This window comes from Anneissia japonica, unplaced genomic scaffold (assembly GCF_011630105.1).
Source record: "Anneissia japonica isolate Jap-2015-1 unplaced genomic scaffold, ASM1163010v1 scaffold472_len315957_cov169, whole genome shotgun sequence".
Taxonomy (NCBI): domain Eukaryota; kingdom Metazoa; phylum Echinodermata; class Crinoidea; order Comatulida; family Comatulidae; genus Anneissia; species Anneissia japonica.
In genome coordinates, this window is record NW_022744734.1 from 285,536 (window position 1) to 301,581 (window position 16,046).

At 31.9% G+C, this 16,046-nt stretch overlaps 1 protein-coding gene across 2 annotated transcripts; it reads right to left on the bottom strand.

Moving 5' to 3' along the window:
- Positions 1-204: 204 nt before the first annotated feature.
- LOC117119709 (cell adhesion molecule 2-like) lies at positions 205-7,940 on the bottom strand. Of its 2 annotated transcripts, none has more exons than XM_033264546.1 (3): positions 7,755-7,940; positions 5,533-6,217; positions 205-2,589 (listed from the first exon to the last, which is right to left on the bottom strand). In XM_033264546.1, the coding sequence occupies exon 3, from the start codon at positions 2,572-2,574 to the stop codon at positions 913-915; it is 1,662 nt and encodes a 553-aa protein (XP_033120437.1). In that variant the 5' UTR covers positions 2,575-2,589; positions 5,533-6,217; positions 7,755-7,940; the 3' UTR covers positions 205-912. The 2 variants fall into 2 exon arrangements, with proteins under 2 accessions (XP_033120437.1, XP_033120436.1); XM_033264545.1 differs by having other exon boundaries at positions 5,533-6,312.
- Between the last annotated feature and the right edge of the window lie 8,106 nt (positions 7,941-16,046).

Sequence of the window (16,046 nt, forward strand, 5' to 3'; positions counted from 1 at the left end):
GCGACCTCTACGACGGTGAGAGAGATTGGCCCTTTGACCGCCTAGGCCTAGGAAGTAAGCCTAAGACTTCTTGGTGTATAGAATCTATGTAAGAGGTACTGTATATAAAACAAATATTGACTGCTCTAGATTTGGGGAACAGTGAAATCTGTAGCCCCTCGGTGATGTGGAGACCATAGCCTATCGGCCCTTGGGAAGATCATCTCCGGGCTATAGATTTCACCATTCCCCTTATGAGAAGTCAATATTTGTATACTATAATTAACATCTGTGTATATCATGTTGAATTATTATTAGACAGACCCAGAAGTTTATGCGAATGGAAAACTTTTTGTGATGGGATTGTGGTGTGAAGAAAAGGGTTATTGCTTAAATAAACCTCTACTCTGCTGTCAATAAAACATGACATGTCAGTTCCTGATTGGTTAATATCAGTCTCACCCACTTTAAAGTAGCCATTCATTGCTGTAAGTTTAGCAAATCCCATTAAAATAACCATCTTTAAAAGATAATGAAATCTTGTTTTAATTTGGAAGTACCGTAAATCGTATACAGTGTTTGAAATGCTTTTATTTTTTACAGATATAAGTACAGTATATTTTCATAGATAAGACTTCCAGTATATATTAGATCAACTTAGAACTGTCCATTTGGACATTATACATTGCATAATTCTAACTTCATTTATAATGGAATTTTGATCACTGTCTTAGTAACATCAAAATTATGTACAATTTCTTTCAATAAATAACCAGCTATATTTTCTCAGGTTAACCATAAATTATAAAAACAAACATCTTGATATACAAGTTGAAGATGATATTCACTTTTCTAATACAAAATATAAATTGATATTCACAAAATCACTATTCACTATTAACTTCATACTCATTGAGCGATTCCAGTATTATATCACACAAATTCTGTTTTTGCATATACTATTAATTCTGGATTAAGTTCCGGACTCTTTGCTGTCTTTGATTTTTCTTTCTGCTCTATTCCATTTTCCTCGTGGATATTTTCCAGAAAATTTTCAGCCCTTCCATAATTATTTAGTGGTGAGTCTGTCATTATACATTTACTCTCCGTATTTGCCCTGCAACGGGCTTTGCCAACTTCTTCATAAATTGGAAAACTGTCCTCTGAAACTTGAATCTCAACACTTCTATGGCGCGTCAGTTTTCGGTCTGCATGTGGGCGTAATGGGAGTGTCATTACCCAAGAGTCCTGACTTATATTGCTTTGTGGAAGTCTGTGACTTAAAGGCAAGGTTCGACTTTCAAAGATGGGAAAGTTATTTTCACTTCCGTTACTGCTGCTCATAGTCTTATAACCAATGTTATTTTGATTCGGTATGTGATCATTACCAATATGAAAGTTGTTAAATTGATCGTAGTAACCTGTCGGTTGCGGTGGTAACTCGCGTTGGTTTGGATTCATATCTGAACGTCTTTTATGAAGCTTGATTACGCAAATTGGAATCACTAATACCAAAACAACAAAAAACAGACAAATGAAAATAATAGCTAAAACAACTACCAAACTTTCGGATGGTACATCCGAGGTATTTGGGAAAGCGTTTCCATCTACTTTCGCGCCATCTCCTTCAAAGGAAGATGAGGTAGTCTGTTGCGATTTGAAAGTCACAGTAAATTCCGCACTTCGACTACCAACAGGATTAGTAGCAGTGCATTCTGCCTTTAAATTATTGTCCTCCAGTTTTAAGTTTTCTAACCGTAAAATCTGATTGTTGTTTTCAATTTCATACTGAGATTCTTCAAGAGTATGGGAGAAAGACCAAGAAAATGATGTTGGGTAGGGGTTCCCTTCAGCACTACATATCAAAACCATTTCTTGTCCTGTGTAGTATTCCTGGCTTATAACAGTTACATTGGGTGCATACTGGATTGAAAGCGGTCCAAAATTACACACTTTATTAATCGTCGCATCTACTGGTGTGTTAAGTGTACACATGAAACTTTTTCCATTATCACTTTGTTTTGCTACAAAATTGTAGTGTAGAGAAAACATACCATTATTGGTTGAGTTCCTGAAGTATGGATTTTTTATATCAGGATCCAAACCCCAGTGTAGTTGTGGTAAGGGATTTGTTTCTTCCGACGTACATTTTAACTCCACGGTATCACCTACAACATAGTAACGTTTTGATGAAGAACAAGTTGGAAAATTTTCGCCTGGTATTTCTAGAACAGTAAGCATCCCAGAAGGAGATGTCTCTACGACATCGCCAGTATTTGTACGAATCTGGCACGAATATTCACCGTGATCTGAACGTGTAACCAAAGTAATTGTTAATTTTACTATAAGATCGTCTACATGTTTGATTTTAAACCTTTCCCACGGCTGTTCCTCTGACTTTATTACAACTCCATCTTTGGTGAAATTTATATGTTCGTTATCATTCAACGATTGTACCGTACACGTGTACAAAGCATTATTGGATTCTACAACCTCAGTATCTTGTGGCGTTCCAGAAAATCGTCCAGCTAATACCACCGCCTTTAATGCACACATTATGATAACGACCAAGCGATATATGCCAGTCTGTGCCATGATTGTCACGGAAGCCTGTAAGGAGGACAGGAAAAAATATGTTAGAATTCTCAAGCTGAGTATTGTAGCATAGGAAAGATTATGACTTCCTTAAAAATGGAAATCAATTCCTACCAGTTGGCAGTGATTGAATCTTTTGGGATTATGTGCTCAAAATTTTAAACAATATACATTACATATACAGTATCTACTTTACAATATATTATAGCAAGATTTTATTTTAAGATTTTTTATTGTTTGTTACTAAAAATAAATAAATTAATTAAAAGATGAATATAGCTCCATGGTGTAAGAATATAGAATCCATTTTTTTTATAAGTAGAAAGGCCGTCCCATGAAAAAGCATCGTAACTGCTTTTGTATTTTTGTTAAGTTACTTCGTTTTGCCTTAGAATGGCTGAGAATCTAATTAGATGACATTTAGATACTTTTTAGGCTCTATGATTGCAGATAGAACAATTGTGTTTAATTACAACTGATTTAATATACTAATAATTAATTGGCTAGTAGAGTACCACCACACTGTTATGTATTATTGAGCGAGTAGAAACATATGTTTCTGTCTATTATATTATTTTCTTTGTCTCCAATAATGGTTAACTAGCAATATACCCTTATATATTTTTCTTTGTCTATTCTTTTTCAATGTAGGAAGCCTGATTGAAAACAGGGTACTTTTACAGGTACTAATAATTCTGAATAACTTAATAATAACAATGAAAGACAATTGGGTTGACCTAAATGTATTGTATGTATTTATCTGGTGTTGTCTACACAATGGGAGATGGTTTCAAGGTCTTTCTAACATTGTGACGAGAAAGTTAGTGATTTATTATAATTGAGGTATATGGCTTTCAATTGAAAATCACAGCTAGAAAATATCTAGAATGGAAGCTACTGCCCACAGTGGCTGCACCAGGATTTTCCAATTGGGGGGGGGGGGAGACTGGCAATTTCAAGCAGGGTCCAGGGATAAGGTCCTGATGGGGATCCAGGGGCTTCCTATGGCTCTGCTGGTTTAAAAAAAACCTGGGTAATTTTGGGCCATTTAAGTTGTTTTTTAACAAAAATTTTAAAATTTCAAGTTCGACGGGAGTCTTCGCCTGTTTAATTGGGAGGCTTAATCCCCTTCCCCTGCTGACACCACCACTCTGCACCTAACTCCTTCCTTCTACAGAATCCATGAGAGAATGGAAAAGCTTCCCTCCCTTATCACTTTTACAACCTATATAGGGTGACAAACTAATAACATTTTTAATAGGGCCTTATATTTCCTTGGGTATAAGCCCACATCAGGTAATATGCACACCTTGTTCCATTTTTCTGAACCCTTTCTCTCTTGAAAATGCTGAAGGTGTAATCTGAATCAGTAGTAGTATTGCCTTTTGATTGGCCATAAATATAGAAAAAGTGATTCCCCAAGTGCAAGCCTACACCGGAGGACATTAATTGTCTGATTGTCATTATTATTAGTTGTGCTATTGTGTATTGTCATTTTAACAAAATTTGTTATTTATTTTTTTTCATTTTGTGCAATTATGGCCTTGTGAAAGATGACCTTAGTAAATAACATATGAATTGAATGCTATAATTGTTGTTTTTCAAATGAGTTTTAAGTGTCATTCACAATTATCAACATTTTTACAAGTGCACAAATAATACACTATACTGGGGCGAGTGTGGGGGTGTTTGGGTAAAAAAATTTGTAGACTTTTACATGCATGAAAATGTTAATAACATGCTTAAAATAACATGGAAATTATTTAAAATAATAGATTTTTATGACCAATTATAATGCAGCCATGGATATATATATATATCTGTCTCTTATACACATCTAGATGTGTATAAGAGACAGATTTAAACATTTTCCGTGTTTATTACTAGAGCCTGGAGGTTATTTTGTATGTGATTGACCCCTTAAATTATTAAAAAAAATAATAATAATTTTAAAACTTTATATGACACCTTGAAGTACATGGGAAAGTATAGCTTATTAAACGTAGATTTGACTCATCAAACTCATTACAATGAATAAGAATTAAGTTTCAAGTACTCATTGGATGACTCATGGGTAACAAAATAGTTCTTTGAGCATAAACTTGAATGAAAAGAAATGAGTGAAAGGTGTGTAAAATGATATTGTCTTTTTGTCTGAAGCTGGGATTAGTGTGTGTGTGTGTTTGTGTGTGTAATATTTTGTTATAACATGGTAAAGGACGGTGTAACCTACTGCAGTTCATAATATACCGTAAAACCTTGAATAGAAGCCCTGGGCTTCTTTTTTTTGCGAACTTCGGATGGGCTTCTTTTCGAGATGAACTTTCTTTCAAGGCTACGTTTGCAAAGCTGAGAGGAGTGCTTTTTTTTCAAAATGAATGCTGTACATTTTGGGAATTACTACTACTAAGCAATAAATAGGCCCGCTGTATCATCAGTTTGTATCATGGAGTGTATTACTGTAACTGGCATTAAATCACCTAAACTTCTGTATTAACCAAGCATGTTTTTAATTTATTTTGTTTCTTTGAATTTCGTGTACAGTTTATGTACTGAATTATCTTGAAAAGAAGCCTATGCTATCTTGAAAAAATGCCCATCCAGGCTACTTTTGCAAACTAAAGAGGGGGATTTCATTCGAGATGGACATCTTCTCAAGATTAAGCCCATTGGGCTTCTATTCAAGGTTTTACTGCTAATTTAATATTATATTGATATATAAAATATCACTTCAACTACATTAAATAAATAATTATATCACTGGTACAAAATGTGCTTATCTGTAAATCTTATAATTATATAAAACTGGTAGAAAAATGTGTACATACTTATTCACACAGCTAATATACATAAAACAGTTCAAAGTATTAATAAAAATAAGATTTATTAAATATTTTTAAAGTATTAAAAACCATTTTATGCTAATGTTACTTTTATAATAAATATTATAATGCTTACCGTTCTGTAATTTCTCCTTAATGTGGTTTGAAAGATGAATGCCTAGTGGTGTGTTATCCGTTCAGGTTGACGACAATTTCAAACTTAAAATAATCTCAGTAAATTCAATCAGCGCCTGCTGGTGTGTTTACTTCCTTTTATCGTCTTGGAAGAATAGGTTCTGATTCAGCTTCAATAAGCTTTCTATTCGTCCTTTACTCATGAGTAATTTCTATCTAAACACATCGTCTTACCCGCCATAAATTTAACTGATTCCTTTAGTTTGTTGTGTTTCCCTGCTTCAGTGCTCTTCTTTTATACACCTCAACTCTGATTAATCAGCCTGAACTGTTTGCTTGATGAGAGCCGCTGTTTTTTCTTAATATTCTGATGCCACCGACAGCGCATGTAATGCTCTCGCCAGAACACTTGTTGCTTGAATAGTATAACACAAGATGGTTTTTAATCGCCACCTTTTCCTATTTCCTGATCTCAGTTACAATATGGTCTTAAGCTCCTTCCAAAAGCGATTGTTTTATACACACTTATGACCTTCGTGTTGTAATAATGATCCAGTCCTTTGACAAAACCCTGTGTTGTTACAGTCGATGTGATGCGATTGGTCGGCTTGCTGTCCAAACAATGCCAGCCATTTATAAAAGTTTAGCACTCTATATACTAATCTGGTAAAGGATACTTGCTGTTTCTTTATGTGGAGAACAAATGACAGGTATCAGAAATACTAGGCTCTTGTAGTTAAGTAGAAATCCAATCAGTGTGAACACACGGGTGGAATTATATCTGTGATGAACAAACAGATAACCATTAAAGTAGACAATAACAATTTTATGAATGCATTGTCCAAAATTATTTATATATATATATATATATATTTTTGATGTACCAGTATACATATTTGCAAGAAATCCTGAACTTTTCAAGTGAAAAAAAGATGGAAAAAGGACCGTTTAAAATAAAAATATATGTTGATTGAAAAAATCAAAAAAAAAAATCTGAATTTTCCTAAAAGTGATGAGGGAGGGGTTATAAACTAATAATTTCTTTAATGGGCCCTAAAACCGTTTATCTCTATCTAGACACTTGAATAAATCTCTCACAGGAGATAAGTAATTAAATTAGTATACCATCAGTAAATTAATTTATTTGGTGGTTTACTTTTTTCAATAAAAAGTATGTTTATTTTTATTCAGATAAAATAATTTTCATAAAAATATGGTTATGAATATATAAATAATTTTATATCAATTTAGGGATTATTATATATATAGTGGTATTTTATTCAAAATTTAAAAATTCAAAAATTCATAAAAAGCATAAAACATGGCAGCCAAAAATGCTGAATTACGAATTATGTTACAACATAAAAATAGGAAATTTACATGGATGTGCTTAGTTCAATATATTTATTTATACAATGCATGCCAAGAACTGTAATAATAGGAATAATCTATAAGAAATAAAATTACATTTAAAAGCAATATTGAACACTTTTTAAATATTCATTTTCTGCATTTTTGTTACTTTTACAGATTAAATAATTAATATGATCATCTTTTAAAATGGATAATAAAACAATAACAAAGTATATTAATCAATGTACATTTCACTTTTTAAAGACCTATCTTGTTATATCTTGTATTGTGCATTTTATTTCATTTTAAACTGTATCATTTTATAGTGCATACAAAAGAAACATTGCTTTTTAGTTGTTAATGTGATTAAATTATTATTAAGTGGAAGGTTCCAAATTTTAAATGATGTACTAGTACAACACGTTTTTTAATAAAATCACTGAATTACCATGTACTGTAGATATTTATTGCAAACAAAATAAATTGTTGATCCTTTAAAATGAATTTTAATGTTCAATTTTCAAAAGTAAAATAATTGCTCATTTTATTTGATTTCATAACCTATAATTTTACTATATTTACAGTGTGCTTATAAAAGTAACATTTAACATTTTTTTATGAATAGAGTTCATTTTTAAAATGGTATGTTATAAATATTAATGTTAGTTTTAAAATAAAAATTATTATAGCTTATTTGAAATAAAATAAATAAATGAAACCAATAATTTGAATAATGTTTGTGTCTGTTTTAACTAGAGTTTTAACATAAATTTTCGTAAAATGTTTATATTCTTTGAACAATACACAATTTTGACTAAACACTTAAGATAATATTCCATAACATTACATACTTAATAAAAGAGGTCTTACCTTGTGATTAATAATCCTTGGTTAGTTCTCACTTGTTGTATGTCTCCGCAACACCCGTAGTTTAGTAGTTCATAAGATGTTATTTGAATTAATATAGTGTATAACTCTTAATGATAGTTAAACATCAACTAAAAAATCTACTGCCTTAACCCAGCATGATAGTGTACAATCGCAGAGTATCTATGGTAGAATGAATTACCAGTCAGCCATGCACTTTAAAATCAAGCACGTTTAATACCAGCAAGTTTACTACAGCTGTGCAAGTTTAAACTATAGAGGGCTCACTCCAATGTGCATTCCCTTTGTGCTCCAGTGCAAGTGCAATAAGAAATGCAGGTTGAAATATTTGTAGTTGCTGGTAGCTGTAAATAAGACATTATTTGATTATCTATTTGGTACATTAAACCTTATGATGAACCATTGTTTTCTGTAACAGTTTTGTTCAATGATTTATAAAGATAGCTACTACTCCGCTTACCAACTGTCTTATCCAAACAGCTTGTAGCAGGAAAATCTGGTTAAAAAAGTCATTTGTAAGAGTCAAGTAGTTGTAAGAGGCGAGAAGACATCCGTAACTACAGACATAATTGCTGATTAAAAATCGCATTCATTTGCCCTCTTAGAAATTACAGTGGAATGTAATTTATTGTTTTCGTCAATCACAAAATTAATAGAACATACAAACTATTGAAAAGTAAACGTATTAAACTTAAAATATGTGCTCCAACTGCTGTTCATACTTTTGGTTGTTCACGTAAATATTATGTGGTTGTTATAATTTGTCAGTTGTTGCTACAAAATAGAATTCTTTTAAAATTATATTTATTTTAAAATGCTATAAGCCACTATTAAAATTTAATCTCATAAAAAATCATGAAAAAACAAATTGATACAGTAGTAAAATATGTATATTTTGATGATTTTGATACTTTTTGTATTGAGTACAAAAGTTATTTAATTTTTTTTATATATATTTGCCTATAATTATAATGGTGACTGTTATTTATTTAAATAGGCAAATTAAATATACTATACCAAAACAAACAGCTAAAGTGCTTTTGAGAAATATACTTTGATGTTGCATTTAATTGCAAGATAGCAGTTAGCTAAAATAGAATTACTAATGCTATCCAAATAAATTATGTTTAATATGAGGAGAAAAAGTCTATGTTTAAGTACATATGATTCCCTGGGCAGTTTACATTATGTTTGGAAAAGCATTATATTTATATAATTATAGAATCTATTTTCTCAATGTAATTTGAGTAAGTTACAATAAGCTTTGCATGTTGGGAATGATTTGATCAGAGATTAATGCCTCCAGCAATTATGAGCTTATTGCTGTATTAATTAGGATCGACCCATTGGAAGGAATCTAGGTGGAAGAAATTGATAGGATTGAATGTGTATAGCCTTGGTTTAAATCTCAATCATAAGTTCCAAGACACACAATGTACATATAAACCTTGCCAATAAAGAACTTTGCATTTTACAAATCCAAAGTATATGCATTTAAAAAGATAATAATATGAAATTTGAAATTAGTTTAGAAGTGAAAACATTTATATAATGCATTACATTATGACTTTATTTTTAAGCAAGAAAAATTGGTTGTTTTCATCAAACATCTTTTAAACAACTGGAAAAAATGAGTATTTCTAGGTGTTTACTAGATTTAAGGCCAATTTCCACTGAATATGGTTGGGGCAAAGAAATAAACATCTCAACTGAATCCCTTGCGACAGGGCGCAAAAGTACTATAACACGGTTCTAGTTTTACTGCTGCAACTGTGTGCCGTATTGAATCCGGTAAGCGTTGAGGTGGGGGTCCTTTAATTATGGATACAAAAATATTGATCGTTTATAACAACGATCTTTGAAACAAATGAAATAAACCTACCACTAGGTCTGAGAAGGTATTGGGGTTTTTTAGACCTAGATTTAAGGCCTATTTAAGTGGATGTGGTAACAGGATTCATTTTTAATTGATTTCTCGATCATAAAACTCGAAAAACTATTAAGTTTATTACTAGCCAATGTATGTTTAATACTATTCTACACAAACAGTACAAGTTAATTATGAGGAAAATTTTTCTTGTAATATCTTACCTAATATTGAAAGCTAAAAACATTACCAAAACGAATACCAAAACGAATTAGTCATAGAAACTGTACGTCCGTTAATTGGCAAGGACAATTTTTAGAACCTTTGTTTTAAGTGCTACTTGATTAAACATAAACATTGAATTTTATTTTTTATTCAAAGCATTTTTAGTATCGATTTATATATTTATTAGCTCATGAGAGTTCTTTGAAAATGTGAAAAATGATCTGACATTACCTGTGCTACAACAGAAACTCCCCATATGCTTATAAATAATGGTGAAGAAACAATCAGAATAAGTATTCCGTAAGTTCGAAGTTAGATGTAGCCACTCCAGCTTACCTCAAAGCAAATTGGCATGAGCCAAGTCTTAAATACGTTCTCCAGATGATCCCGAACAAGATACATCAGCGAGTGCAATATTCATCCCTGGACTAATATCCAAATTGATGTTTACATTTCAGTAGATTCATGCTAAATAGAGCTAAAGTCAAAATCGCCTTCTGCAAAATGTTCAACTGTGTGTTACTAATATGCTGTTTATTTTTAGTAATCTCTATTACAGCTGTTAAATGTATTACATGAATATAATATTGCCGCGCATAAACACTCTGATCATAACCAGGTTCTCTTCTAGGTATTGCATATGCATGAGGATTATGAAATATTATTTGCATAATTTTAAGTATTTTGCATTCCTAAGTATCAAATTGAAATCTGGTTGTGCTTGAATTAACGCTGAGTTTGTGACCCTAATAAAAAATAAATTTCCTACCTGTTAGTGCTTTTGATGTGTAGTTGTTTTAAGTGGTTTTCAAGAAAACTACGGTACGCATAGAAAGATGAATAGTTGCAGGGCAAACCAACGGTCAATCAGTAGTAGTAGTAGTAGTAGTAGTAGTAGTACACTCTGTCATTAGGGACTTGGTACTAATATGCGGTAGGCTGACCGGGCGATTAATTGTAGAGGCATTGTTATCCCCAGCTTTAATTGGGTTGTCTATTTAATTGGGACCTAATGAATATATTGCATGTCATCTAATCCGAAAAATCAATTTGACTTTCGTTTCCACATGCATAAATATCATGCAGTTATATTTTGCATTAAAATTTGTATATATTCAGTTATTTATTTTTAAAAAAGAGGTAATTAATTTGTTTGAATTTTTGAATGGTGACTCACAATCATGCTCACAAAATTATGATACCAATTTATCAATTTCAAAATGGTTTTTGTATAATTTTGTAAGAAAATATTTATGTTGTGAATCTGATGTCTACAAAAATTGTAGTTATGGTTGAGTGGCAAGATGGATGAATAGATGATGGATAGATAGATTAACAATTGGGGGAGTGGTGTAAATGGATGGATAAATAAATGAGTAGATGGATTGATGGATAGTCATCTTAGCTATGTTTTTTATTTCAGAATTTTTATTTAAAATGTATAATATTTATTTATTATGTTTTATAATTTATATACTAGATATTATAGAAACACTGATTTATTTTCTATTCATACATTGGCCCATATAGACTCAAATTTTCTCTGTATATTAATTTTTCAAGAATGTGGGTTAAAGATCATCTTTCTATATTAGTTCTTTGGAATTTAATTTTGTGGTTATTTCTGCATATCATATGTATATTTTAATGACAAAATAGATGAGAAATGAAGTGGATAGATAGGTGGGATGGTTTTTGATTGATGGATGTACCGATTGATGGATTAGAGCAATTGATTGATTCATGGTTGCCAAGAGGGGAAACTGTAATGGACAAGGGTTGGCGTGGGCCCCCATGGAGTTACGAGCACGAAGCGCGAGAAAAATTGCACTGAAGGCACGAACATTTGGGGGGGGAGGGGCTCCTGTCAATCTGGCGGAGCCCATTATTAGGGGACCCATGCCATTATTGAGGGCCCATGAGAGTAATTATTATTTTTGGAAAAAATATTGAAAAAAAGTGACCTTCTATGGTCCCTCTGGTAAGCTTTGACCCTGGGGATCTTGCCCTCCTGCCTCTCCCACACCCCTCCCCCTTCTTGCTTATACTGGATTGATTGATAGAGGATTTTTATTCAATGTTACAATTCTTGTATTCAGCATAGCCATTTATTATCATCTCTCTCACTGAAACAACCTTTATTACTCTATATTTTGTGGAAATACCTTGCATAAAATCAATATTGATAGTTACTGCAAATGGTCACATTTATTCATTTCTGAGCGCAGGTTTCTGATTCATTCATTTCCATGCTTTTGTTAATTGTAGATCTGGTTGGTTCTCAATTCTCATTACTTTGATCGAATTAAGAGTCATTTATTTCAGGTCTCATTCACAATTATTGGGAACAAATCCCCGATGAATCCTATCCATCCTCAAATTTATTGAGATATATCAGCTTTATTCTTTTATTTCTTTAGTAGTATTGTAAATTTAATGCATCTGAGGGAATTTCACTAATCATATTTCGTTTGCGTTTTTACACCTGAATTTTGTTACCAAGGTGTTTCCACCGTGTAATTGTATAATTTCACATTTGGTTCAAGGAGACTAAAATTTATTAAAGACTGCCACCTGAAAGACACTTAATTCTTCTTTGTTCTGTATTATTTTGTTCTATATCTTATTGTAATATTTGCTTTATTTAATTCTATGTTCTTTATATTTATTTTATACTTTTGTATTACAGTATTTTATTTCTTTATTTTTAATGTGTTTTATAGTCTGTATATTCTATTAAATATTTTTTATTTTCTTTTTCATATATTGTGTACTATTTTTATATAACAATATAGGAAATGACATCTTGTACTTTAAAGACTAACTATTAAATTTATTAGCTCTAGCTATTGTTTTATTAGTTTTATTAAAATACAAACATTTACTTGCACTCCTTTTTTTCCCGGAAAAAGTGCGGTATAAAATACTTGGACATAATACATTATCTTTCGTCCATAATAGTGGACTTCATTAGAGGCTAGAGCTAATAAAATTAATTTTATAGTTAGTCTTTAAAGATATATTGTTCCTTGCTAATGTCAAAAAATCATAAAAGATATGTTTGAAATGAACTTGCTCAAAATTATTAACTTTAATTAAAAAAAATTATTTATTGAATTAAAAAAATGTGTACCCTGATTTTTAAACCAACAAATTATAATAAAAATAATAAAACACTTCCAGTGACTGGAAGTGTTTCTATCATTTTTCACTGTAAACTGATGGGTAGACATTTTTTAAAAACACTAATTCCTATGTTCAAGTTGATAACTTTTTTGTTACTTCAAAATGGGCAAGTTAATTTCAAAAAATATTTTTATGATTTTTTTTTTATGTTTAGCATGGGACACATACATCTATAAAGTGCTGAAATTTGTCATTCTTAACTTGTTCTATAGCAGACTAATGTGGCTACAGTGCCATTTATTTATTTATTTATTTTTATTGTCTCATTATTATGCTTTATAATAATTTTTAGCTCAGATGAGAAAGCTCTATGAATACCCTGCTTTTTAGGTTTTTTTGCTGATTAACTGTGCTTTTTTCACAGCTGATTGACACTGCTTTTTTACATTTTCGAGAGGAAAAAATAACAGACTCATCCAGGATTTGAACCAGGGACCTCTCACACCCTAACATACATTCAAGCCTCTAGACCTTAGCCATAGTTACTGTGTTGCTCACCCTAAGGTACATTCGTTCATGCCTCTAGACCCCGGTTTTTAATTATAATTTATTTTAAGGGCCAAATTATTTTTAGATTTGATGGCACAGGCCAAAGGAAATCTCAGAGTTTCAAGCAACTTGACCTAAGTTTAGACACTCTGACGGGAATCTTCCCCCGCAACTGGCAACATTTAATTTCAATTCTCGCAAACTTAGAGTTTGTTGGGAACTGATGGTTTTGTCCTGTCTTCCTTTCTTTGTGCAAGTGGAACTGAGTGCAAAGAAAGATTTCCTGAATTGGGAATTTTTTCCATGAAGTAAAAATAGATATTTTTTTTATTTTATTGACCTTGATTCTTATGTTTGCTTCTCATCGTTTACAACTCACCAAATATTGTTACCTACACAGGCACCCATAAAACATCTCCCTGGTTGGACTAATCGTGTAGGAGTGTTTCGACATGAAGTTACAGGCATATGATCGTAACAAAAACACAGTATAGTTTTGTTATATCATGGAGGAAAAATTTTCTTCCTCCATGGTTATCAGTCATACAAAGTTTGTTCAACTTAATAGTTTGGCACACAATAAGTATTTTTTTGTGTAATTTCACCCATCCTATATCCACGAAATACCAGGGATTTAAGCCTAAAAACTCTTTGCCAGTAAAATCTTGGGTCTCCATAATAAAAACAAGTCTATGATAAAGTTTTTTTTATTAATCTGCTATGTCATATTTAGCTGCACTAAGACATCCAATCTTTTGCCATTTGTATTGGTTGGTAACAGATTTGATTCTAGATCTGGGTAGTGTCACCCCTACTTCACATTGGCCCAGTACTGTGTTTTGGCCCTCACTTTATTGTGAAATAATTATTTTTTATAATTTTTTTTTTCTCTCGGGCCAGAATAGTTTGTTTCGCAGGCCAAATTTGGCCCACAAGCCATCTATTAATAACTAGGGCTCTAGACCAATGAGCCATAGTTACTATATAATTTTGAAGGAGCTCTTGGAATACTCGGCTGACTGATAGACCTTTTTTGCCCATTGATTAATAGGTCTTTTTTCATTTTTAGAGAACAAAAATTAAAGGGCTCGTTCGGGAATTAACCAGGCACACACTTATTGTGTAATATTGAAGGAGCTCTAGGAATAATCGGCTGATTGGTTGTTTGATTGATTGATTGATTGTTTGGTTTATAGGTCTTTTTTTATGGGCCAACACACTCTACTGCCTTTATTATAGTTATACTGCCCTCATTGGAGATTACGAGAACTTGTTTATTTATGCTCTATTTTTTTTTTTTTTTGTATATTTTTTATATATTCTTATGTTCTATAATATTTTTTGATATGTGATGTATTTATTATTATTTTATATGTTTTATATTCATTTATGTCTTTAAATTGCTATTACTATATTCTGTTTTTATGATGTTTATGTTTGTATTAATTTGTTCGGTGGCATTTCGTGTTAGTTAACAGTTTAGTATTCAGTTTTTTGTAACATACTATTTGTTCCATAAAATTGATACTGAAAATTTATATTTTAAATAACAAGAAACAGTAACTATTTAAACTATAGTGATTATATATTCACAAGTTCCAAGGTGCTTGCTCTAATTAGAGTATTTTCCTATATTTAGAAGCCACATATTACTCATTAACAAGTCTCCAGTCACTATCATTTCCAACTTTTTAATTATAATGAACACTTCTATCACAAAGTTTTCTTGGGGGTCCTAATTATCTTCTCTCATTATTGATGAGCTTGTGGAATCTTATAGTGTCTTGTCAGTTGTATCAAGGAGGTTTTATAACTCCGTGGTTGTATTAACGCATTGTATACTACTTACTCATCCCAATGAGAACCCTAAATTTAAGTTTTGTATTATTACTTTTGTTATTGACACTGAGTGAAGCAGTAAGATTGGTTGACTGATGGCCAGAGATGAAAAAGCGGAGGTGACTAACACAATGAGATGTACTAGTTAATTAATTAATGTGTTAGTATTTAATTAACTTGGCTAATACAGTACTGAAAATGTATTAGTGGCTATGATTAAAGTGATGAGCTCAGTGATAGCTATGATTCCACAGTGTAGATTGGCACTGACCAAAGGAGGACTCTCGTGGGGATGGGTTTTGTACTATCAATTTAGCGAATTCTCAACCTCGTGGCCAGGGATTCAAAACTCTGGCTGTGCTGGTCGCTTGTGTCCTTGGGCAAGACAATTTATCTTTCATTAATTGTCTCCCTCTATCCAGGAGTATAAATAGGTATGGACATGTGCTGGGAAGGTAACAGACTCACGCTGAGGAGTCCATAGCAGTCAACCCCCACTAGCATTGCACAGTCTGACCCCAAATTATTATTATTGTGTCTGCATCTAACATTTTTCTTTGTCAATTTAAATTCGAAGGCACTGTATGTCCTGGCCCCAACCCTTTAATGTCACTATTGGAGGCTTATCTTCATAAGACTTCTACGAATGGATACCTTGCTCGAAGCAA

What these genes read in the sequence shown, in the direction of transcription:
- LOC117119709 (XM_033264546.1), bottom strand. Translation starts at nt 2,574, where the DNA reads ATGGCACAGACTGGCATATATCGCTTGGTCGTTATCATAATGTGTGCA.